The 24,084-nt window shown below is 40.9% G+C and overlaps 1 protein-coding gene across 4 annotated transcripts in view; it reads left to right on the top strand.

Annotated features, from left to right (window-relative positions):
* The window catches only part of WAPL (WAPL cohesin release factor), a 116,761-nt gene that overhangs the window by 57,756 nt on the left and 34,921 nt on the right, over positions 1–24,084 (top strand). For all 4 annotated transcript variants that reach the window (XM_059662033.1, XM_059662034.1, XM_059662035.1 and 1 more), the window contains exons 5-7: positions 19,412–19,507; positions 22,623–22,775; positions 23,052–23,188. In XM_059662033.1, the coding sequence (XP_059518016.1) occupies positions 19,412–19,507; positions 22,623–22,775; positions 23,052–23,188 (386 nt within the window). The remainder of the gene's footprint in view (positions 1–19,411; positions 19,508–22,622; positions 22,776–23,051; positions 23,189–24,084) is intronic.

Here is a 24,084-nt window from a genome sequence, read left to right as displayed (position 1 = left end):
TTCTCTGATACAGGATTCAGTCTAAAGTGAGGTGTTCCATTTAGCTGTTAACCTGTCTCTCTCTCTTGTTAATCCTCACCTGAGGATATTTTTCCCATTGATTTTTAGAGAGAGTAGGTGGGAGGGAGAAAGAGAGAGACACAGAAAAACATCAATGTGAGAGAGACACATTAATTGGTTGCCTCCCAAAAGTGCCCTGACTGGGGCAGGAATTGAACCTGCAACCTAGTTATATGACTGGGGAATTGAATCCACAACCCTTCTGTATTGGGGCTGTGGATTTAGTATATATTTCCTGTTTTATTGTTCACTATCCTGCATGCAAAATAATTATTTTCCATCTCTCACTTTCCTTCTATATTCATCAGTTCTCAGCACTGCTATACTCACGAGCCCACTACCCTTCACCCATTTATTTATTATTTTTTCTATTAATATGAACTCATGAGTCCCTGTTTTGTTATGTTTTTTAAGGTTCATAATTCATTAGTTATTTTGGAGTTAAATTTTTCTTTGTTTTGCTAGTGGGGCCTGTTCAAACTGGTTGCTTCATCCCTGTGATATGCCTTCATTATTATATGACCATTTAATTACTTTTTTGGGCATAATACAATGTTCCAGGTTCATCTTATACCTGTTATGCTCCAACCTTGGAATCAGGCCTATTCTCTGAGAAGTCTTGGTTCCATTTAGTGGGATATGGTAGTAGAGATCAAGTTCTGGGCTTTAGATGTACTCATTGCTCCTTGGCCCATTTAGCAGATGGCGGTCGGAAACATGTGCATTCACATATAGTCACGTATGCATATAGATTCCTGCTTATGTACATCTTTGTTCCAGAAATCATGAATTCACACCATCTCCAATATTAATCCATCACCACAGGGTTCTTTCTTGCCTTCTCTCTTAACCCTGACTCCTAGCAACATGAACACATTTACTCAAACCTATCATACATTTAAAATAGTTACAGAACTTCTTGGTCTGTTTCTCTACAATAAATACATTTAATGTATTCAAGATTTTTTTGCAATCCTACACATGCCACATTTCAACCATGCCCCTGACTGAGGCTCCAAAGTCACATACTGTGTTCATAGTTACTTAGATTAGTTATCTGCCTGCCTCTTGGTTTGTCTTTTTTTGTCTTCCCTTCATTGTGTTTATTACTCATTTGAATTATGAGTAGGTTTATTTGTTCTGGTTGCTTTCAGCTTTAGTTCCCCCCCTTCCATTCTTAATTGATTTATTTTTTTTAATATGTACAACATTAATATGCTTCCAAAAGTCAAAACTATACAAAAAGGTACATTCAGTGAAGGGTCATTTCACTAAGATATATTCCAGTTCATCATCCACCCCTAAATCAACTTCATTGTTTTCTGCTTTATCCTCTTTGTTTCTTTTTATAAAAATTAGTATGAATGTTCTCATTTTCCCTCATGCTCTTCTGCACTCTTAAGTAATAACTCTTGGAAATCACTCTCTTTGGTTTTATTAGAGTATGTATATTTACAGTTTTTTAAAAAGTTGGCTTAGACCAGTGTTGGCAAACCTATGACACGCGTGTCAGAGGTGACACGTGAACTCATTTTTCTTGTTTGATTTTTCTTTGTTAAATGGCATTTAAATATATAAAATAAATATCAAAAATATAAGTCTTTGTTTTACTATGGTTGCAAATATCAAAAAATTTCTCTATGTGACACAGCACCAGAGTTAAGTTAGGGTTTTTCAAAATGCTGACGCGCCGAGCTCAAAAGGTCCGCCATCACTGGCTTAGACTGTATTTTTTCCCTTAGTTTCTCCATTCTCTTGCATGTTGTTATATCCTTTAAATTGTTTCTCCTTAAGATTATATGTGTATAGGTTATGTACCCTAAGTCTTCACTTAACATCATTAATAGATTCTTCCACTTTAAGTGAAAAGACGTATAACAACCAATTTTACCATAGGTTAATTGATATAGACATATTATCAATGTTATAATGATGATGTTAATAGAGGATCTGCTGTATACAAATTCAGTGTTGGCAGAATTTTGTATAATCAGCACATCCCTATTATTTGGTCCTAATTTCAATGGGAAATTGTTCTAAGATGGTTAAGATTTGGTTCAGTTGCTGTAAAAGAAATTTCAAATTAGTTTTTAAATAGGTCGTTTTTCTCTGGCTTAACCAGTTTTTAGGTGTTTATCTCTGGACTATTTGCAAGTTATGTATTGTTGGGAACCAGCTTCCTCTGTGTGGTGGTCTACCATTTCCAGAGTATTTATAAACATAAAAGGAATGAAAAGGGGGAGGCAATCTAGAAGGCCAGGAGCCAGAAGGTTACCTCACTTCTGTTCATACATCATTGACTATAACTTAGACATGTACCCAAACAGCAAGAGATGTTGGAAAATTGGGACAAGCATGTGTCCAGTTAAATATTCTTAAAGGAAAATGAATATTCTTTAACACTAGAAAGACTGGAACTTAGTATATACCTATATTGCCCAAAAGCAGTCAAAATAACTGCATTGTGAAAGAATAATATCAGAGCACTCTTCACTTATGTTCCTTAGCTTTTCCAATAACTCACTTCTATTCAACATTTCTTTCATGAATTTAGGGTGCAAAAGAAATAAAATAAACAACTTATTAGAACAAGTATCACTGCATAAAGATTTGAATAACAAGTACTAGTTTAGCTTATTGAGTAACTGAAACTTATCACGTATCGACAATTTATCATGTACTTGTATGTTATCGTGTGACGGTAATCAGAAAAAAAATGAAAACTGTTATTTCAATACAGAGCCGAACTGGTCATATAAGAAATTTACTCAATTCAATAATAAGAGTCATTTGATTATTTAAAATTTCCCCCAAGCAGTCAAAATGACTGCTTTTGGGCAATATAGGTATAACACACATATATATATATATATACCGGAAATGAAGGAGGGGGGAGGTAACTACAATTGTTAATTAACGCATTTATATGTTGTACAAAAAGTCACAAAATTCTAAGACATTGTGTCCTTATATACATAATTGTTTTTCTAATTGAAATTAAAAAGCAGTCAAAATGACTTCCTTGGGCAATCTAGTGTTAACCACAGGTGTCTCAATGTGTTTACAGTTTCTCTTTTCATATTTCTAAGTATGTTAGTCATCTTCCCAATATAACTGGTTTATTATATGCTAGTATTTAGTGGTATTTTTAATTGTAAAATGCTGACACCCTTTTCAGCTGATAATTTTCATCATGGCTTATTCTAATATCTTTTATAATCTATATATATAAAAGCCTAAGCGACCATTCTACCAGTAGCTATGACGCACACTGACCACCAGAGGGCAGACGCTTAACGCACAGCATGGAAACATGGAGCAGACTGATGAATCTCAGAAGGAACGGGGGGGGGGGGGGGCGGCTGGAAGAGATTAACCAAAGATCTTCTATGCATACTAGAGTCCCGACGCACAGATTTGTGCACTGGTGGGGCCCCTAGGCCTGGCCTGCGCCCTCTTGCGATCTGGGACCCCTCATGGGATGTCGGACTACAGGTTTTGGCCCAATCCCTGCAGGCATAGCCGAGGGACCCTACTGGTGCATGAATCCATGCACTGGGCCTCTAGTTGAATTAAAAGCTAAGTTGTATTTCACAAAGTAAATTTTTTTGTTACCTGGAAGTTAAGTGTTTATGTTTATACTTGAGGCCCGGTGCACAAAAATTTGTGCACTGGGGGCGGTGGTCCCCCTCAGCCCGGCCTGTGCCCCCTCGCAGTCTGGGACCCCTTGGGGGATGGCCCCCTGCTGGCTTAGGCCTGCTCCCCAGGGGATTGGGCCTAAGATGGCAATCTGGCAGCCCGGCAGCCCTCGGGGGATGTCCACTTGCCAGCAGGGAGCAGACCTTAGCTGCAGTTGGACATCCTTAGTGCTGCTGAGGAGGCAGGAGAGGCTCCCACCACCACCCCTGTACTGGCAGCCATAAGCTTGGCTTGTGGCTGAGCAGAGCTCCTCCCATGTGAGAGCGACCTGACCACCAGAGGGCAGCTCCTGCATTGAGCATCTGCCCCCTGGTGGTCAGTGTGTGTCATAGTGACCAGCCATTCCCAGTCTTTCTGCTGTTAGGGTCAGTTTGCATATTACCCTTTTACTATATAGGATAGAGGCCTGGTGCACGGGTGGGGGCTGGCTGGTTTACCCTGAAGGGTGTCCCGGATCAGGGTGGGGGTCCTGCTTGGGTGCCTGGCCAGCCTGGGTGAGGGGATAATGGCTGTTTGCAGCTGGTCACACCCCCTTCAGGGTGGGGGTCCCCACTGGGGTGCCAGGCCAGTCTGGATGAAGGGCTGAGGGCTGTTTTCAGGCTGGCCTGCGACTGAAGCTCCCAGCCTCTCCTTTTTTTCTTTCTTTTTTTTTTTTATTCTGGGATTTATTTACCTTCTATAATTGAAACTCTGTTGTCGTCACTGGCGCTCCCAGCTCTGAGGCCTCGGCTGGCTGAAAGCAGGTATCTGGGGTTTGTTTAGCTTCTATAATTGAAACTTTGTTGCTTTTGGAGCTGTTGCTTTTGGAGCTCAGAGCTGGGCCACCGCAGGCGGGGAACCTTGGCTTCCTCCACCACTGGAGCAAGCAAACCTCCTGCTCGCTTCAGCTGCGTGGCTGCCGGCCGCCATCTTTGTTGGCAGTTAATTTGCATATCTCGCTGATTAACCAATGGGAAGCGTAGCGGAGGTACGGTTAACACATTGTTTGCGGGTAGTTTTTATCGCGCACTAACAGGTGGCGTGGACCATTTTTGCTAATTTTTTGCGCAAATGGCAACGTTCAGTAAAATTACGATAACTTTAGTTTACGTATTTATACGTTAACCGCATTCTACCGCTGGTCTATAAAAAACGTATCCTGCGTCTATAAAATACGTGTCCCGCGCTCTACTACCAGTCAATGTAAAACGTATAAATACGTTTCCCACATACAATATGTTAATTACCCTTTTTGTCTTTTATTAGATATGATTCTATTTCAGAGTGATACTCTGATGTGATAATGGCTTGCTTTTATAAAACTTTCACTACCAATTACATTTTTGAAGTTGTACTCACAACTGAGTAGTAATATGTGTTGTTCTTCAGGCAGGTATGAGTTGACAGTTTTCTCATAAAAACAGCAGCTGTACCTTTAAACAGTTTATCTGTGGAACTTAAGTGAATCAGGCAGGAAAGACATTTTTCAGCTCTACTCCTTTGTACCTGTGTATTATATTCTGTTCAATAATGCTCTGTATTAACATAACCCTAATGTCTAATTGTAAAGCAGTGCAGTCATTCTTGGTTTTACTTTAGAAATATCTGCAGTTTTCCCTCAAACAATTTAATCCTCTGAATACTGAACAAATTATGAAATTTTATTTTAAGTTTATCATAGTTTAGAACAATTTGAGATTATATGTTATGCTTAAAAGTTCTAAAGAGCTAAAAGGTATCCTACCTAATCTTTATAAACCTTTCTCCCTCAAATTTCCTCAGCTTCTAATACTCATCTTTAAAAATATATATACTTAACAATTTCTTAAAAGGCCAAATCCAGATTTTCCTGTTTGAATTGCCGTCAGAGTACCCCTCTGCCCCACACATCCACACACTCACACACTATACACACTTGTGCATTGCATCTCTTGGTTTTGGCAGAACTTACTTAGTTTAGGCAGGGATGGGCAAACTTTTTGACTCGTGGGCCACAATGGGTTCTTAAACTGGACTGGAGGGCCGGAACAAAACCATGGATGGAGTGTTTGTGTGAACTAATATAAATTCAAAGTAAACATCATTACATAAAAGGGTACGGTCTTTTTTCTTTTTAGTTTTATTCATTTCAAACGGGCCGGATCAAGCCCGCGGGCGTAGTTTGCCCACGGCTGGTTTAGAGCGTACTGATTAGATTACTGGTGAGGGTGTGGTTCTGTTCTGATATTCTTGAGTGGGAACAGCTGGATGAATTTTTCTTTTAATCTTCACTGGAGCATATGTTTACTGATTTGAGAGAGAGGGAGGGGAGGTGGGAAAGGAGAGAGAGAAATATCAGTATGAGAGAGAAACATTTATCGGCTGCCTCCCATTAAACCTGCAACTTTTTGGTGTGCAGACAATGTTCCAACCAGCTGAACCATCCAGCCAGAGCAGGCTGGATAAATTCTGATCAGCTTACTGTATTTTACCTCATTTAATACATAGTATTCTTTGAAAACTCAGAAATCTATTTGGTACTATTTAAAAAGTTCATATAACTTAAAAGCAGTTATTCTAATTTTTCCCCTTTTGGGAACCAGTTTAATGAAGGATAGCATAATATTGTCATTTCTTCTTAGCTTTTCATGAAGGAATTTTTCTTTCCTCTGCTTTAAAATTGTGATTCAACACACCATTCTGTTTAACCATAACCTTGGCATTATAATTGTAAGAACAGATGTTTATCCATTACCTTGATAGAAACTGGATTCTCACTCATGAATATATGATTCTTTCATAGGTCTGTCTTTGGCATATTTTTGCTTTCACTGTAATAGTGTGTTACATTTGAGGTTCTTAGTTTGTCATGCCCTGGATGATTGAATAGTAAAGAATAGTATGTTTACGATAACTAGAACTGAACTGCATTAAAATGATTTCAATCTTAGAGTATTTCTAAAGAGCTTTCTACTTAATTTATTCTAAATAGTCTTCTCATATAGATTGCAGAATAAACAGTTCACAAATATTTTAACAGAGAAAAGTTAAGGAATCTGGTTAATATGACATGTCTGCTTCACAAGCCAGAATAAAATTAACAAGATTAAAGATGAGCCTGGTGGTGCAATCAGAATGATCCAGATAAAACTTAGCTAGGTTGCTAAATGGTATGGTAAGGATGACTTTCATTTTCCATGAAAAGTTGGTTGCTATTTTTTTTTCCAGATACTGTACACAGTCACTTTTACTGAGTGACATTTGCATGTGATACAGTGTGTAATTTTCAGATACAAATCATTTCAGTGCATGTGAATTATATCATTTTGGAATCATGTGAAGAGCTCAAACTCAGTCATTGTCATGCACTTTGGTTCCTCTCCCCCAGTGCGTAATAACCACATTCAGATGTTGTTTATCTCACTAATTTTTAGAAAGTAGGATGTATCCATCTCCTCCCCCTTCCTATAGTAAACCCTATAATAAGCCCTTTAAAAATATATATATATATATCTTTTTATTGATTTTAGAGAGGAAGGGAGAGAGAGAGACATCAGTGATGATTGAGAATCATCAATCTGATGCCTTCTGTACGCCCCATATTAAGAATTGAACCTGAAACCTGGGCATGTGACCTCCTGGTTCATAGGTCAACGCTCAACAACTGTGCCACACCAGGGGGTAAATGTGTCCTTTTAATATAACTTTCTGTTATTCTTTACATAGCTAGTTTTCAAGGACTTTTTGAAAAATTTTTCATTGTGGTTAAAACCGTAACATGGATCTGCCCTCTTAAGAAACTTATAATATACCATACAAGTATTATTAGCTGTGAGCACAATGTTGTACAACAGACCTCTAGAACTTTTTCATCTTGCATAACAAACTCTATACCCATTGAACAGCAACACCCCATTTCTTCCTCCCACCAGCCCTTGCCAACCACCATTCTTTCTGTTTTAATGAATTCGACAACTTTAGATAGTTTACATAAATGGAAATGCAGTATTAGTCCCTCTGAGACTGGCTTAATTAGCACAACATCCTAAGGGTGTTAAATGATGGTAGTTGGCACCAATTCAGTGCCAGCAGGAATCCCCAATTTGGGGTGAGGTGAAGGAAGCTGTATTCAGTGCAAACAGTGATATAGCACTGCTGTGGAACAGCTCAGTTGTGATGCAGAGCTGCTGTGAAAACAGCATGGCTATGAGGTTGCTCCCTGGCCAGGCAGTCCTGGTGCCAGGCCCTTTTTCAGCTAGGCTGCTCTGCTCTGTGACCATGCTCCAGTGGGAGAGGTTTTCATTTTTAGTGTCTTATAGCCTTCAGTCTTCAGTGGAGAATGTGCTTCCCCAGCCGGAAGAGAGTTGGCTTATATGGACCGAAGTTCCCACCCCTGGTTCCTGGCTGGTCCACCCTCAGCAAATAAGGTTACAGTTTGATTGGTCCAATAGAGCCACGCTGATTTGTCAGAGCTATGCAGCTGATTGAATGAGGAAAGCCCCAATCCTATTGGTTGAAATAGGATTGCAGAAAACCATTTAAGGACTGGCTCAGATGACAGAAACTGCAGGCAGTTCAGTGTAGGGGCAGGCAGGTTAGCACAGAGGCTTCCCCACAAAGTGCAATTTGCATGCGAGGCCCTTGTGCAGAAATGGGCTGTTTAGCCTCCTAATGTATTTATTTATTTATTTTTTAATCCTCACCCGAGGATATTTTTTCCGTTGTCTTTTAGGGAGAGTGTAAGAGAGAGGGGAAACATCGATGAGAGAGAAACACATTGATTGGTTGCTTCCTGCAAGCGCCTGGACCAGGGCCCGGCCCAGGGAGGAGCCTGCAACCTTTGACCAGAACTCGGGACCCTTTGGTCCACAGGCTGACACTATCTGCTGAGCCAAACTGGCTAGGGCGGCTTCTGATTTTTTATTTGAGCCCAGTTAGCCGTAGGTGTTTTCCCACACACCCTTCCCTCCCCCGGGTTCACAGGGCTCATACATATTGTTGCATGTGATAGTATTTCCTTCTATTTTATGGTTGAATAATATTCTGGCGTATGGCTGAAACCGGTTTGGCTCAGTGGATAAGAGCGTCGGCCTGCGGACTGAAAGGTCCCAGGCTCGATCCCGGTCAAGGGCATGTACCTGGGTTGCGGGCACATCCCCAGTAGGAGATGTGCAGAAGGCAGCTGATCAATGATTCTCTCTCATCGATGTTTCTGACTCTATCTCTCTCCCTTCCTCTCTGTGAAAAATCAATAAAATATATATATATAAAAAATATTCTGGTGTATGGATGTATCTAACATTTTCTTTATTCATTCATCTTTTGATGGCCAGTTAGGTTGTTTCCGCTTCTTGGCTGTCGTGATTAAATGCTGCATTGAACATGGGAGTGCATGTATTTCTTGAAGATCCTGATTTCAATTCTTTTGTCTAAATACCCCAAAGTGGGATTTCAGGATCATGTGGTAGTTCTGTTTTTAAATTTTTTGGTGTCTCTATACTGTGTTCCAAAATGCTACACCTTATATTCCCACTAACAGCCCTACCCTGTTTGGTTCAGTAGATAGAGTGTCTGTCTGCGGACTGAGGGATCCCAGCTTTGATTCCGGTGAAGGGCACATGCCCGGGTTGCGGGTTCAATTCCCCGTGGCGGGGGGGGGGGAGGGGGGCATGCAGGAGACAGCCGATCAATGATTCTCTCTCATCATTGATGTTTCTATCTCTCTCTTCCTCTCCCTTTCTCTCTTGAAATCAATAAAAATATATATATATATATTTTTAAAAAGTGTGGGTTCAAGATTGGAGCCAGGAACAGCTCTGATAATCCAAAGTCCAAGTGGATAATAGAATGTCATTCATCCATAAATAAAAAATAAAAAATAAATTCCCACTAACACTGTTTAAGGAAACGGTTCCAATTTGTCTGCCACCACTTTTTTTCCTGTTCTTTTGACAGTGGCTATCTTAATGGGTGTGATGTGATAACTCATTGTGATTCAGATTTGCATTTTTCTTAATGACTAATGATGTTGAGCATCTTTTCATATTCCTTACTGGCCCTTTGTATGTCTTCTTTGGAGAAATTTAAGTTCGTTGCCCATTTCTTGTTTGTTTGTTTTGCTGTTGAATTGTAAGAGTTCCTTTTATAGTTGACCCTTGATCAGTGTGGGAGTTCGGAGTGCTGACTGCACCCCTTTATCCCCCAGTCAGAAATCCGTGTGTAACTTTTAATTCCAAAAAAACTACAGTCAGTACTTTGCATCTGTGGATTCAGCTAACTGCAAATTGAAGACAATATTTTGATCTGCAGGTGGGAATCCAAAAATACTGGGTTTTTTTTATCCACCATAGGTTGAATCTGCTATTGGCTGGATCTGCAAATGCAATACCCTCAGATATGAAGGGCAAACTGTGTTTATTGGAAAACATCATGTATTAACATCTGTGCAGTTCAAACCCACATGGTTTAAGGGTCAACTATGTTTTCTTTTTTAAAAGTTTATCTTTAAATATATTTTCATTGATTTCATAGAGGAAGGGAGAGAGAGAGAGAAACATCAGTGATGAGAGAGAATCATTGATTCGCTACCTCCTGCCTGCCCCCCTACTGGGGACTGAGCCCACAACCTGGGCATGTGCCCTTGACCAGAATTGAATCCAGGACTCTTCAGCCTGCAGTCTGAGGCTCTGTTCGCTAAGCCACACTGGCTAGGGCTTAAAAAATTTATCTGTATGCCCAGCTGGTGTAGCTCAGTGATTGAGCATTGACCTATAATCAGGAGGCCACAGTTCGATTCCCAGTCAGGGCACATGCCCAGGTTGCGGGCTCAAGCTCCATTGGAGGGCATGCTGGAGGCAGCCAGTTGATGATTCTCTCTCATCATTGAAGTTTCTACCTCACTCCCTCTCCCTTTCTCTCTGAAATCAATAAAAACATGTTTTTAAAAATTTTATCTTTATTGTTGCGAGTATTATAGATGTCCCCTTAGGGTCAACTATTTTCAATAGTAAACACTTAGCAGATATTATCACCTGCAAGTATTTTCTCCTATTCTGTAGGTTGCCTCTTAAAAAAATGTTTTATTGATTGTTAGAGTGAGAGGAAGGGAAAGGGATAGAAACATTGATGAGAGAAGCATCATCAATTAGCTGCCTCCTGCATGCCCCCCACTGGGGATCAAGCCCGCAAACCCGGTGTGTACTCTGACCAGGAATCTTGGTTCCTGGGTTGATGCTCAACCATTGAGCCACACTGGCTGGGATGCCTCTTCACACTTTTAATTGTTTTCTTTGCTGTGCAGAAGAAGCCTTTTAGTTTGATGTAGTCCTACTTTTCTATGTTTGCTTATGTTGCTTGGGCTTTTGGTGTCATGTCTAGGAAGTTATTCTGTATCTTTTCTTGCGTTTTCTCTAGGAGTTTTACAGTTTTAGATCTTATGTGTAAATCTTTAATCCATTTTGAGTTGATTTTTATATAATCCAGTTTCCCAGCACCATTTGTTGAAGGGACTGTCCCCAGTGTGTTGTTTTGGCTCCCTTGATGAAGATCTTTTGACCATATACCTGTAGATTCTGGGCTCTCAATCCTGTTTCATTAGTCTTTATATCTATCTTTCTCTCAGTACCCTACTATTTTGATTATTGTAGCTTTGTGATACATTTTGAAATCAGGAAATGTGAGTCCTCTAAGTTTTTTGTTTTTTCAAGACTGTTTTGGCTATTTAAGGTTGCTTGTGGTTCCATATGAATTTTAAATTTGTTTTTCTTATTACTGTAAAAAAAATACCATTGGTAAGAATACATAGAATCTGTAGATTACTTTGGGTAGTATGGACATTTGAACAATATTGTCTTCCAATCTGGGATATCTTTCCTTTTATTTGTGTCTTTAGTTTCTTTTCAACAGTATTTTGTAGGTGTCAGTATACTGATCTTTGGCCTTGTTTGGTTAAGTTTATTCCTACATATTTTTTATTTTTGATGCTACTATAGTGGGATTTATTTCATTTTATCTTTTTGATTGTTTTTTGTTAGTTGTATTAGAAATGCACCTGATTTTTGTATCTTGACTTTGTATTATACAACTTTACTGAATATATTTATTAGTTCTAAAAGTTATTTTTTTATATGTGTAATCTTTAGAGTTTTCTACATATAAAATCATGTCATCTGTGAATAGAGAACCTTTTATTTCTTTCTATTTTGGATGCCTTTTATTTCTTTTTCTTATCGAATTGCTTTTGCTAGTATGTACAGTACTGTTTTGAATAAAAAGCAGTATGAACCTTTTAATGTATTCTTGAATTTGTTTCTCTAGTTGAGGATTTTGCATTTATATCCTTCAGGGATATTATTCAAGGACTTTTGAGATGAGTTAGATCAGGGGTGGGCAAACTTTTTGACTCGAGGGCCACAATGGGTTCTTAAACTGGACCGGAGGGCCGGAACAAAAGCATGGATGGAGTGTTTGTGTGAACTAATATAAATTCAAGTAAACATCATTACATAAAAGGGTACGGTCTTTTTTTTTTTTTTTTTTTTAGTTTTATTCATTTCAAATGGGCCGAATCTGGCCCGCGGGCCGTAGTTTGCCCATGGCTGAGTTAGATCAATGTATCCCAGTCTGCTTTTTTATAAATGTTAACAAAGTGTTTTCATGTCAGTTACTACATTTGTTTATTGCAGTCTATTAGGTGGGTAGACCATTATATCCTAATATTCTTATGAAAATGCTGGACTCAGATGGAATTGCTCATGATTACATAATAACTATCATTATTATTATCAATAATAATTAATACTTATATAACACATTGTTTCAGGCACTCTTCTGAGTATCTTACATATATTTATTTAATCTTCACAACAACTCATTGCAGTAGGTACTATTATTAACCACATTTTAGAGATGAGAAAAATGTTGAGTGATAAGTAGTAGTAGAGCTTACTATTTATCTGGCTTTTAATCCAGACCATATGGTTCCTAAGTCTACTTTGTTAACTGTTCAGTGTGTTGCCACTTACACTTAACTAGGAGGGTGTCAATTTAATTTAGAATTTTGACCTGACCTGCTATTTTGTTACCTCTGAAACCAGATAACCTTTCACTCATTCATTCATTTCATTCATTCATTTAAAAAATATATTTTTATTGATTTTTAGAGAGAGCGGAAGGGAGAGAGAAAGAGAAACATCAATGTGAGGGAAACATCGATCAGTTGCCTTCCATATGTGCCCCAACCAGTGATTGAGCCTGCAACCTTTTTGGTGCTCAGGACAGCACTCATACTAACGAGCCACCTGGCCCGGATGAAATCAATGAGTTTTAAAAAGAAATAAAGTTCTTGAGCTTTGAGGTACCTATTCTTTCCACAGGTCAGTGTTTTGTGTATTAGAGGTTGTTTAAATGAGGGATCTATCAACTAGTAGCATATAGATTATATGGTGGATGCTTGAGTGCCTATGTTGTTGTGCCTCAAGAGGCCTAATTAACACATTGTATGCGGGAAACGTGTTTACACGTTTTACGTATTTATACATTCTACCAGTGTAGTAGAACGCGGGACACGTATTAATACGTTTTTTATAGACTAGCGGTAGAATGCGGGTAACGTATAAATACGTAAACTAAAGTTATCGTAATTTTACTGAACTTTGCCATTTGCACAAAAAATTAGCAAAAATGGCCCGCGCCACCTGTTAGCGCGCAATAAAAACTAACCGCAAACAATGTGTTAAGTCATTGTGTGAGTACATAATGACTTTAGGTTACTAATGCATCATCACTTTATACAAACGTGTTATGTAAGAATAACAGGTCTGTTTATAAATGAGAGGCTTTCTACTTCATGTAAGTTTCACAGTAGAATTTCTTTTAGCATTAAGATTTTCTAATACATTTAATATATGAATCAATTTAAACTTTATCTTTTAAAACCAGTTCTTGCCCTGGCTGGTGTGGCTCAGTTGGTTGGGCATTGTCCTGTGCACTGAAAGGTTGCCGACTTGCTTCCCAGTCATGGTACGCATCCAGATTGCAGGCTCAGTTCTCCATAAGGGACATGTAGGAGGCAGCAGATGATCCTCTCCTTTCCTCTTTCTCTCTCTCTCTCAAAAAAAAATCACTTAAAAGCAAACAGTTCTTGTGTAATTTACACTGCAATCTTGATGTTATAACATGATTATTTTGAAGATCCTAATAAAAGACAAAAAGGGTAATTAACCGTACCTCCTCTACGCTTCCCATTGGCTAATTAGGGCGATATGCAAATTAACTGCCAACAAAGATGGCGATTAACTGCCAACAAAGATGGCGGTTAATTTGCATATGTAGGCACAATGATGGGAGGCCAAAGGGGAAGGGCGGAAGAACAGTGATCGGAAACCCAGGCAGCAGGCAAGAGCCATGAAGGTGCTGCCTTGCTTGCAGCCCCGTGATCGCATGGCGATCGGAGGGAGATAGAGCCGCATTGGGATTGGAGAGCCAGGCACAGGCAAGGCAGCACCCCGGCCCCAGCACCTGACATGCAAAGGTCGGGGATGAAATGACTTCCCAACCACATCTGCAAATATTCTGGGGAAGGCATCACTGAAGAGTTCACAACAACTCCCTTACTTGGCAAGGAAGAAAAAAGTTGGTAATGGAAACAATCCCTTACATCAAAGTTAAGGTCCCTCTGAGTAAAAAAGAGTATTTCCAACGTAAAGGAGGGAGCAGGCAAAAAAAAATAGGTTCTCATGACTTCCACTGAAGTTTGAGCATATGACAGTGTCAAAACGAACATACAAATTAAAACAGACAGTGGACATTCAAATGACCCGAATCAACTGTCACTGTTTGTCCCAATAGCAGCAACGCTTATGTGATAATATAGTTTAACAAACATACAAAACAAGTCACATGATAAGAGAGGTTCGGCTTCTAAAGTAAATTGAATATGTTCTTTAAAAATTCTCATGTCCTCCCCTCTGACTATGATTCTTAATTTTCCAATCAGAAAATAACCCCAGGTGATCCAGTAACATGTAGAACTCCAGTAACCTAACTTATTTTAAAAAAAAAACACAAAAACATCCCAACCATTTTTAAAATATTTAAATTGATATTTTAGGGTTAAAATTATAGAAGATATTTAGATCCAAATATATTTTCTAAATAGAAAATATTTCAGTTTTTGATTTAAAAAAAAAATAAACATAAAAAAATATATAAGTGACATTTTCCCAAGGAACTCTGAATTAATATCTTTCCCTCTAACTTCCTTCAAATTAAGAGAATCTATGGAGTTCCCTATACTGCACAAGTTTTAATGAAAGAAAATAAGACTTTTTAAGAGCATCAAATACATGTTTTCTTATTTACAAACATATATTCTCCTCTCTCTCTCTCTCTCTCTCTCTCTCTCTCTTTCTCTCTCTCTCTCTCTCTCTCTCTCTCTCTTTAAAATATATTCTTACTGATTCAGAGAGGAAGGGAGAGGGAGAGAGATAGAAACATCAATGATGAGAGAGAATCATTGATCGGCTGCCTCCTACACACCCCGTACTGGGGATCAAGCCCACAACCCGGGCATATGGCCTGACCTGGAATCAAACTGTGACTTCCTGGTTCATAGGTCGATGCTAAACCACTGAGTCACACCGGCCGGGCTCAATTCTTATTTATAAACTAGAGGCCCGGTGCACAAAAATTTGTGCACTGGGGGGAGGGGAAGGAGGAGGTCCCTCAGCCCAGCCTGTGCCCTCTCGCAGTCTGGGCCCCTCAGGGGATGACCACCTGCTGGCTTAGGCCCGCTCCCCGGGGGATTGGGCCTAAGATGGCAGACATCCCTCTGGCAGCCCGGCAGCCCTCGGTGGATGTCCACTTGCCAGCGTGGAGCAGGCCTAAACTGCAGTCAGACATCCTTAGCGCTGCTGAGGAGGCAGGAGAGGCTTCCACCACCACTGCTGTACTGGCAGCCATCAGCCTGGCTTGTGGCTGAGCAGAGCTCCTCCCATGTGAGAGCGACCTGACCACCAGAGGGCAGCTCCTGCATTGAGAGTCTGCCCCCTGGTGGTCAGTGTGTGTCATAGTGACCAGTCATTCCCAGTCTTTCTGCTGTTAGGGTCAGTTTGCATATTACCCTTTTACTATATAGGATAGAGGCCTGGTGCACAGGTGGGGGCTGGCTGGTTTACCCTGAAGGGTGTCCCGGATCAGGGTGGGGGTCCTGCTTGGGTGCCTGGCCAGCCTGGGTGAGGGGATGATGGCTGTTTGCAGCAGGTCACACCCCCTTCAGGGTGGGGGTCCCCACTGGGGTGCCTGGCCAGTCTGGGTGAGGGGCTGAGGGCCGTTTTCAGGCTGGTGGGTGACAAGCTCCCAACCTCTCCTTTTTTTTTTAATTTTTTTTATTCTGGGATTTATTTACCTTCTATGGCTGTCACTGGAGCCGAGAGCTGGCTTTAGCTCTGAGGCTCGGCTCCAGCTCTGAGACCTCGGCTGCTGAAAGCAGGTATCTGGGTTTGTTTGGGTTCTATAATTGTAACACTGTTGCAGTCCTGCTCGCTCCAGCTCTGACGGCTGAAAGCAGGTTTCTGGGGTTTGTTTAGCTTCTATAATTGCAACATTGTTTCTTAGAGTGCAAGTTCAGAGACTGGCAGAGGCAGGCGGGGAACGTTGGCTTCCTCCATCACTGGAGCAAGCAAGCCTCCTGTTTGCTTCAGCTGCCTGGCTGTCAGCCGCCATCTTGGTTGGCAGTTAATTTGCATATCTCACTGATTAGCCAATGGGAAGGGTAGTGAAGTTATGGTTAATTACCATGTTTCTCTATTATTAGATAGGATTCATTCCAAGGACATATACAGCTTAAAAAGCTTTGGAAGTAGTTTCAAAAAAACTAGCTTTTAAGTAACAAGAAAACAGTTATAGAAGAAAGTTTAAATTAAAAGAAAAAAAATTTATTGAAGAGTGGGAACATCCTCCATGAAAATGTGTACCTTGACTGTGGATAGCTGGGTGGCCTTATCACACCTTAGGAATTCAAATGCTTTTTATGAAAAATGAAAAGAAAGAGAGTTTCATCTCATTTCTCTCCCAGGGTAGATGTCCGTCAATAAAAGATGGACATCAATAAAAGGAGTAATCAATCCAGAAAGTCAGCAATCTATGAAAAATCCAGAACCGAGTATTTATCTCCTCTGCCACACACCCTCCCTCCCAGCCAGTGAGCAAGATAATTACTCTCAAGTCAAGCTAAGTGCCCCCCAGTCACAGTGGCCCAACGCTGACGTACAAAGCATACAAATAATTCTACTCTGGCATAAAAGTGACAACTTTCTTGGAAAAAAAAGCAGATACTGTAAATTTCTCCAAAGTCTTCCTGAAACATTTTTTTAAAGTTATTTTTACTTCTTTAGAAAAAAATGCATACATGGCAAACCATCGGTAATAAAAGGCCCATTCTATAAAATTTTAACTGGCCCTACTCATATCTGCAATCATAATCATATTTACAGACAAATATATCTATACTAATAAAAGAGTAATGTGCTAATTAGACTGGGAGACCTTCCAGGAGACCTTCCAGTTGTTCTGGACAAAGCCATGGTGGTGGGGCCGAGGTAGAAGTGGTTAGAGGCCAAGATGGGAGGGCAGTTGTGGGTGATTAGGCTGGTGGGGGGTGGGGCCGTTGGGGGTAAGCAGACCAGCAGGGGGGCCTGTTGGGAGCAAGCAGGCCATCAGTGGGGGTCAGTTAGAGGTGATCAGGACAGTTGGGGATGAGCAGGCCAGTGGGGAGGGAAGGTAGGGGCTAGCAGGCCAGCAAGGGGGGCAGTTTGGGGTGATCAGGCTGGCGGGGGGGCATTTGGAGGCAAGCAGGCTGGCAGCGGGGGGCGGGGGGGACAGCTGGGGGTGAGCAGGCCGGCAGGTAGAGTGGTTAGAGGCAATCAGGCAGGCAGGCAGGCAGGTGAGCATTAGGAGCCAGCAGTCCCGGATTGCAAGAGGGATGTCCGACTGCTGGTTTAGGCCTGATCCCTGTAAACTGGCAGTAGGACATCCTTCGAGGGTTCCCAAATTGGAGAGGGTGCAGGCCAGGCTGAGGAACACACCCTCCCCCGTGCACAAATTTTGTGCACCAGGCCACTAGTATTTGTATAAAAAGATAACTTTGTATGATGCTTAATTCCAATTATGTTAGTTCATTGCAGTTTGTAAGGGAAAATGGGTAATTTTTTTATGTAGATTTTTGGCCAATCTTGAAGTATGTTTCTCCTCTTGTACTCTTATTTTTTTTTGTATTAGTACTGAAAATATGTAAATTATCACACTTAGAATCTCTAATGAGATTAAAGCCATTTTTTGAAGGTTAAAGAACAAAATTTAACGTCATTTGTAAAGGACAGATAAAACATTGGTCTTTGTGTAATCAGTCTCCTTTAGAAGAATTGCTACGTTCATTTTATACAGGTTTTATCCTATGGATTTGATTATACAGGTTCACAATCCTTTATTCTCAATTCTGAAATAACGAGTGTTAAACTGAAAGTTTTTTTTTTCATTTTTTACAGTAAATTGATTTGCCAGTAAACTACCCTAAATTGAGTTGGGGCAGTATCCTACTTAATGTAAATATGTATACATTTTGCTGCAGAAATCATGGATGTTATTACATACTATTGCTTTAGACCCCACTATGTTTTGTAACATGAGGCATATGTACAATATTTACCTTTATAACATTTGAAAACTTTTGAATGATGGTACTGATCTGACCCTGACAGTTTCACTTAAATGAATATGGGCCTTTATCACTTGTGCTGCCCGATTTCCATGGTTGGAAGAATGTGGGGCATGGATCAGTAGCATGAGGAATAAAGAACATATTGAATTAATTATATTGATTAGTAAGTTAGTACAGGCCTGGCAAGAGGTTTACTTTCTTCTCCTGGTTGTTAATAGTTGTCCTCTAGACTAGAGCACTGATTATCAATTTCATAGAGAATGTCCCAGTGACTCTGTGTCTGCCATGGACATGGCTACATGGTGGGAATATGAGCTAGATACTGTTTATCTGCTCTGTCTAGGGCAGTGGTCGCCAACCAATGGTCCGCAGACCACTGGTGGTCCGTGAGGTCCAAAAGGTTGGCAATCACTGGTCTAGGGCAGTGGTCAGCAAACCGTGGCTCACAAGCCACATGCGGCTCTTTGGCCCCTTGAGTGTGGCTCTTCCACAAAATACCACGTGTGGGCGCACACATATAGGGAACATTGTGGAGTGAAAGAAGATGTAGTATTGAGGATTGAGAAAGGTATGTTGAGATGGTTTGGACATATAGAGAGGATGAACGAAAGGAGATAGACGAAACAAGTATACAAGACGAGTGTGGATGGGAGAGTTGGAAGGGGTCAACCTCAGCAAATGTACCTCAATCAGATTGAGGACGTTTTTAGCAAAGGCCAGCTTAGGTGCACCCTAATTAAATTAATAACAATGTACCTACCTATATAGTTTAAGTTTAAAAAATTTGGCTCTCAAAAGAAATTTCAATCGTTTGACTGTTGATATTTGGCTCTGTTGACTAATGAGTTTGCTGACCACTGGTCTAGGGTATATGTTTATGCATTTAAATTATTTATTATGATTTTTATTTTATGAAATGAGACAATTTCATAAGGATGCAAAATATGGAAACAGTTGATCTTTTTCTCATTTCTGTAGTCTCCTACAAAAGCTGTGTATAATGCCAGACATTGGAACCATCCAGACTCAGAAGAACTACCTGGGCCACCAGTAGTAAAACCTCAGAGTGTTACAGTAAGTGAACTGTACTTTTTAGTTTCATGTTTGTTTTGCTATCTTTATTTCATAATTTGGATGTCTCTGACTTTCCTCTTTACCAGTTTATTTTGGACTTCTTAACTAAAATTTAGTGGCTTCCTAATAAAAACTTAGTTTAATTCATTGGAAAAGTGAGGATCGTTGATGGGATTACAGAAATTCTGGTCCTACTAGGTCAGTGATGGCAAACCTTTTGAGCTCGGCGTGTCAGCATTTTGAAAATCCCTAACTTAACTCTGGTGCCATGTCACATATAGAAATTTTTTGATATTTGCAACCATAGTAAAACAAAGACTTATATTTTAGATACTTATTTTATATATTTAAATGCCATTTAATAAAGAAAAATCAACCCAAAAAATGAGTTCACGTGTCACCTCTGACACACGTGTCATAGGTTCGCCATCACTGTACTAGGTTTTAAATAAAAAGCCTTAAAATTTTCTTTTACTCCTGACCCACATTTTATGGAATTACTAGAGGCCCAGTGCACGAAATTCGTGCACAGGTATGGTCCCTAGGCCTGGCCGGTGATCAAAGCGCGAGCGTCGGGTGTGGAAGGGCAGGTCCCAGCTGACCTCTGGGCACTGGGCAGCACCTGGGCCCCCCGGCCCCTGCGCACCCCCCTCCGCCTGAGTCATTGGGCCACTGCCCTGCTCCCTCAGCGCCTGGGAGCTGGGTGGCGGCCCTGTTGCCACTGGTCACTGTCTGCGGGGTGATCGGTAGGGCAATTGGGCCCTGCTTGCACCCTCGTTGGCCTGGCTCCGCCCACTTACCTGCTCCACCATCCTGCCACAGTCCTGCTCTCATTGAGTCCCATCAGGGCTGGCAGTGCCTCCACTGCTACCCACTGCCACTGCCACGTTGCTGATGCCTGCCATGTTTTGTGCCGCCCCCTGGTGGTCAGCACACATCATAGGGAGCGGTCGAACTCCTGGTCGAACTTTCGGTCGAGGGGACAATTTGCATATTAGGCTTTTATTGGATAGGATAGGATAGTGTTCAGTTTTAAAGGGCAAATTAGTCTGTATTTGAAATTTGTATTTAGACTTGTGTTATAAATTACATCCTACATAGATGATAAAGTGGCTTTGAGTGGTTAATTCACTTTTTAGCGAACTTTTTCCTGCATTCCAGTAATTCAATTCAGAACGCATTTGAAAAACAATATTTCTGGATCAGTGGTTCCCAACAGAGGGGCAATTTGATTTTTAAGGGGGGCAATTCGAGAATGAGTTATTAACAGTGAATTTTTCGCATTTCTTATGGTTCTAGGGGCCTCATATACAGTATATAAATATATATTGTGACATATTTATGTATTTCAGTTCTCTATTATATGTTTTGAAACTTGCTATTTTTTTCATATCACTTCATATTATTATTTAACAATTTCTTTGTGATATCTTCCTCAGTACTTCAACTATCCTTTCGTTCTTTTCTTTATTTTTCTCTTTCGTGGATGCTATGTTCTTTGGAAGCTTGTTTTTACCAAGTTAATGGCCTTTTAGGCTTCCTCCATGAGAATAGGAGTTCACTTTTTGAATAATAAGAATTATATGTCACAGGGAGGGCATCAGGATTTTAGAGATGCTCAGGTGGGGCATGGCTGTTCTAGATAACGGTAACTCCTCAGTCATCTGGAGCTATCAATTAGTGCAGTGGTTCTCAACCTGTGGGTCACAACCCCTTTGGCGGTCGAACGACCCTTTCACAGGGGTCGCCTAAGACCATCCTGCATATCAGATATTTACATTACAATTCATAACAGTAGCAACAGTACAGTTATGAAGTAGCAACAAAAATAATTTTATGGTTGGGTCACAACATGAGGAACTGTATTAAAGGGCCAGAAGGTTGAGAACCACTGAATTGGTGAGTTCTTTTTTGTTTTTAAGGAATGAGTTCTTTGTAACAACAAAAGTTAGCCATAGAGATCTTTCTAAAATATAATGTACTAGAGGCCCAGTGCACGAAATTTGTGCACTGGTGGGGCGGTGGGGGCGCGGTTCCTCAGCCTGGCCTTGAGCCCTCTTGCAGTCCTGGACCCCTCAGGGGACGTAGTAGTGTGCCAGTGGCAGGCGGCCAGGGAGGAGCCCAAATCGGAGCTGGGCACCACACTGCTCACACTCATCTCCAGCCCGCTGCTCCTGCTGCCAAGGAGTCGGGAGAGGCTCCTGCCATGGCAGCTGCACTCACCAGCCATGAGCCCGGCTTCTGGCTGAACGACGCTCTCCCTGTGGGAGCACACTGACCACCAGGGGGCAGCTCCTGCACTGAGCGTCTGCCCCCTGGTGGTCAGTGCACATCATAGCGACCGGTCATTCTGCCTTAACGGCCGCTTAGGCTTTTATTATATACATAATTAGCTCCCTCTCTTCTTAAGTTGAATACATTAAACTTCTTTTACTAGTATAAAATCATCATTGTACATATTAGTAATTATATGCTGTGCTCTTATTTTGGCTATTCTACCCTAAAGTACAGCTTTCTGTACTTTAAAAATTCTTTTATCTATCTGTTGTAGTTTTTCTATTCCATCCCTAGCTTCTTATCAATGCTATTTATATATGGAATTTTGGTTCTTTATTCCTTCTAATAGTCCTAGAGACAGATAGCAGATTGTGTGAAATGTAAGTTTAAGGAAGAACAGCAGGAATTCCTGAGTGGTTCTTTTGTAAGTAAAACATATTAATTTTACCTAGTAGTAAATGGAATTTTTTTTTTAATATATTTTATTGGTTTTTTACAGAGAGGAAGGGAGAGAGATAGAGAGTTAGAAACATCGATGAGAGAGAAACATCAATGAGCTGCCTCCTGCACACTCCCCACTGGGTATGTGCCTGCAACCAAGGTACATGCCCTTGACTGGAATCGAACCCAGGACCCCTGAGTCCGCAGGCCAACGCTCTATCCACTGAGCCAAACGGGTCAGGGCGTAAATGGGATTTTTAAATGTACCTTATGACCTTTCATGTCCCTTATCACCCATCTTTTTTTTTCTTAAACTAAATTTGCTAGGTAGAGGACATGTTACTGTTTGTATGTATATATTTTTTTAGAATAACTAACTTAATACCCTTTTTAATAGGTGAGGCTGTCTTCAAAGGAACCAAATCAAAAAGATGATGGAGTTTTTAAGGCTCCTGCACCACCACCCAAAGTGATAAAAACTGTGACAATACCTACTCAGCCCTACCAAGATATAGTTACCGCACTAAAATGCAGAAAAGAAGACAAAGAAGTAAGCAGTCTTATAGTTTTTCTATGCATGGATAGTTGTTGTGTTTAACATTGAGCATTTCAGTGTCTTGAACAAATACAGTGCACTGATAGCCACAGCTTTGAGTCACAAACTTATCTAGTCCTAGTGCTACCAGTGTTTTAAAAGCAACTTTCAGTGGCCATGTAATAAATTATTTTATACACTTTGAAGTACAGTACAGTACAGCAAGCCTATAGATTTAACTGTATATACCAGTTCATAGTTGTAAAAGAGATGGACTTATTTTCTTGGCAGTTATATACTGTTGTTCAGCACGTGAAGCACTTCAATGATGTGGTGGAATTTGGTGAAAATCAAGAGTTCACTGATGACATTGAGTATTTGTTAAGTGGCTTAAAGAGCACTCAGCCTCTAAACACACGTTGCCTTAGGTAAGCTCTTATTTTCACATTTGATAATTATATGCATGCTATATAGCTCATTAAAGTTTTTCAGATGGATAGAGCTAAACATTTGTGATTTTGTTACCATGGATATAGTTTATAGTCAGTTATAATATGTTAAAATGTGATTGATTTCTTATAAGGGATTTTATTCTACGGAGGAAGGGAAGTTGGATGTTTATATCCTTTTAGCATAATCTAGGCTTCAGTTTCCAGATTCTTGAAGTGTTATGCTAAAGAATCCCTGAGTTCTTCTACAGCCCAATATTTTAAACATTCAAGTAGTAAATTTGATAAATTAAGCATGTTTTAATTTGGATAATCTTCTACATATTATACTAGAGGCCCAGCGTATGGATTCATGCACCTGTGGGGGTCCCTCAACCTGGTCTGTGCCCTCTCACAACCCAGGACCCCTCGGGGGATGTAGTATTACGAGAAGTGGCAGGCAGCCAGGGCGGAGCCCTGAACCTGGGCCAAGCGCCACACCGCTCCTGCTGCGCCTGCCACCTCTTGGTAGCACTGCCGTGGAGGCGGGAGAGGCACGCGCCACCGCAGCTGCACTTGCCAACCATGAGCCCAGTGTCTGGCGCCTGTCAGCTGAGTGGCGCTTCCGCTGTGTGAGCACACTGACCACCAGGGGACAGCTCCTGCGTTGTGTCTGCCCCTGGTGGTCAGTGCGTGTCATAGCGACCGGAGCAGTCACTTCAGCTTTTTTATATATACTAGACGCCCGGTGCACGAAATTCATGCATGGTTGGGGGGGGGGGGCTCAGCCCAGCCTGCACCCTCTCCAATCCGGGACCCCTCGGGGGATGTCCAACTGTCAGTTTAGGCCCGATCCCAGGGATCGGGCCTAAACCGGCAATCGGACATCCCTCTCA

This window comes from Myotis daubentonii, chromosome 13 (genome assembly GCF_963259705.1).
Source record: "Myotis daubentonii chromosome 13, mMyoDau2.1, whole genome shotgun sequence".
Lineage (NCBI taxonomy): Eukaryota > Metazoa > Chordata > Mammalia > Chiroptera > Vespertilionidae > Myotis > Myotis daubentonii.
This window is presented reverse-complemented; position numbering and strand designations above follow the sequence as displayed.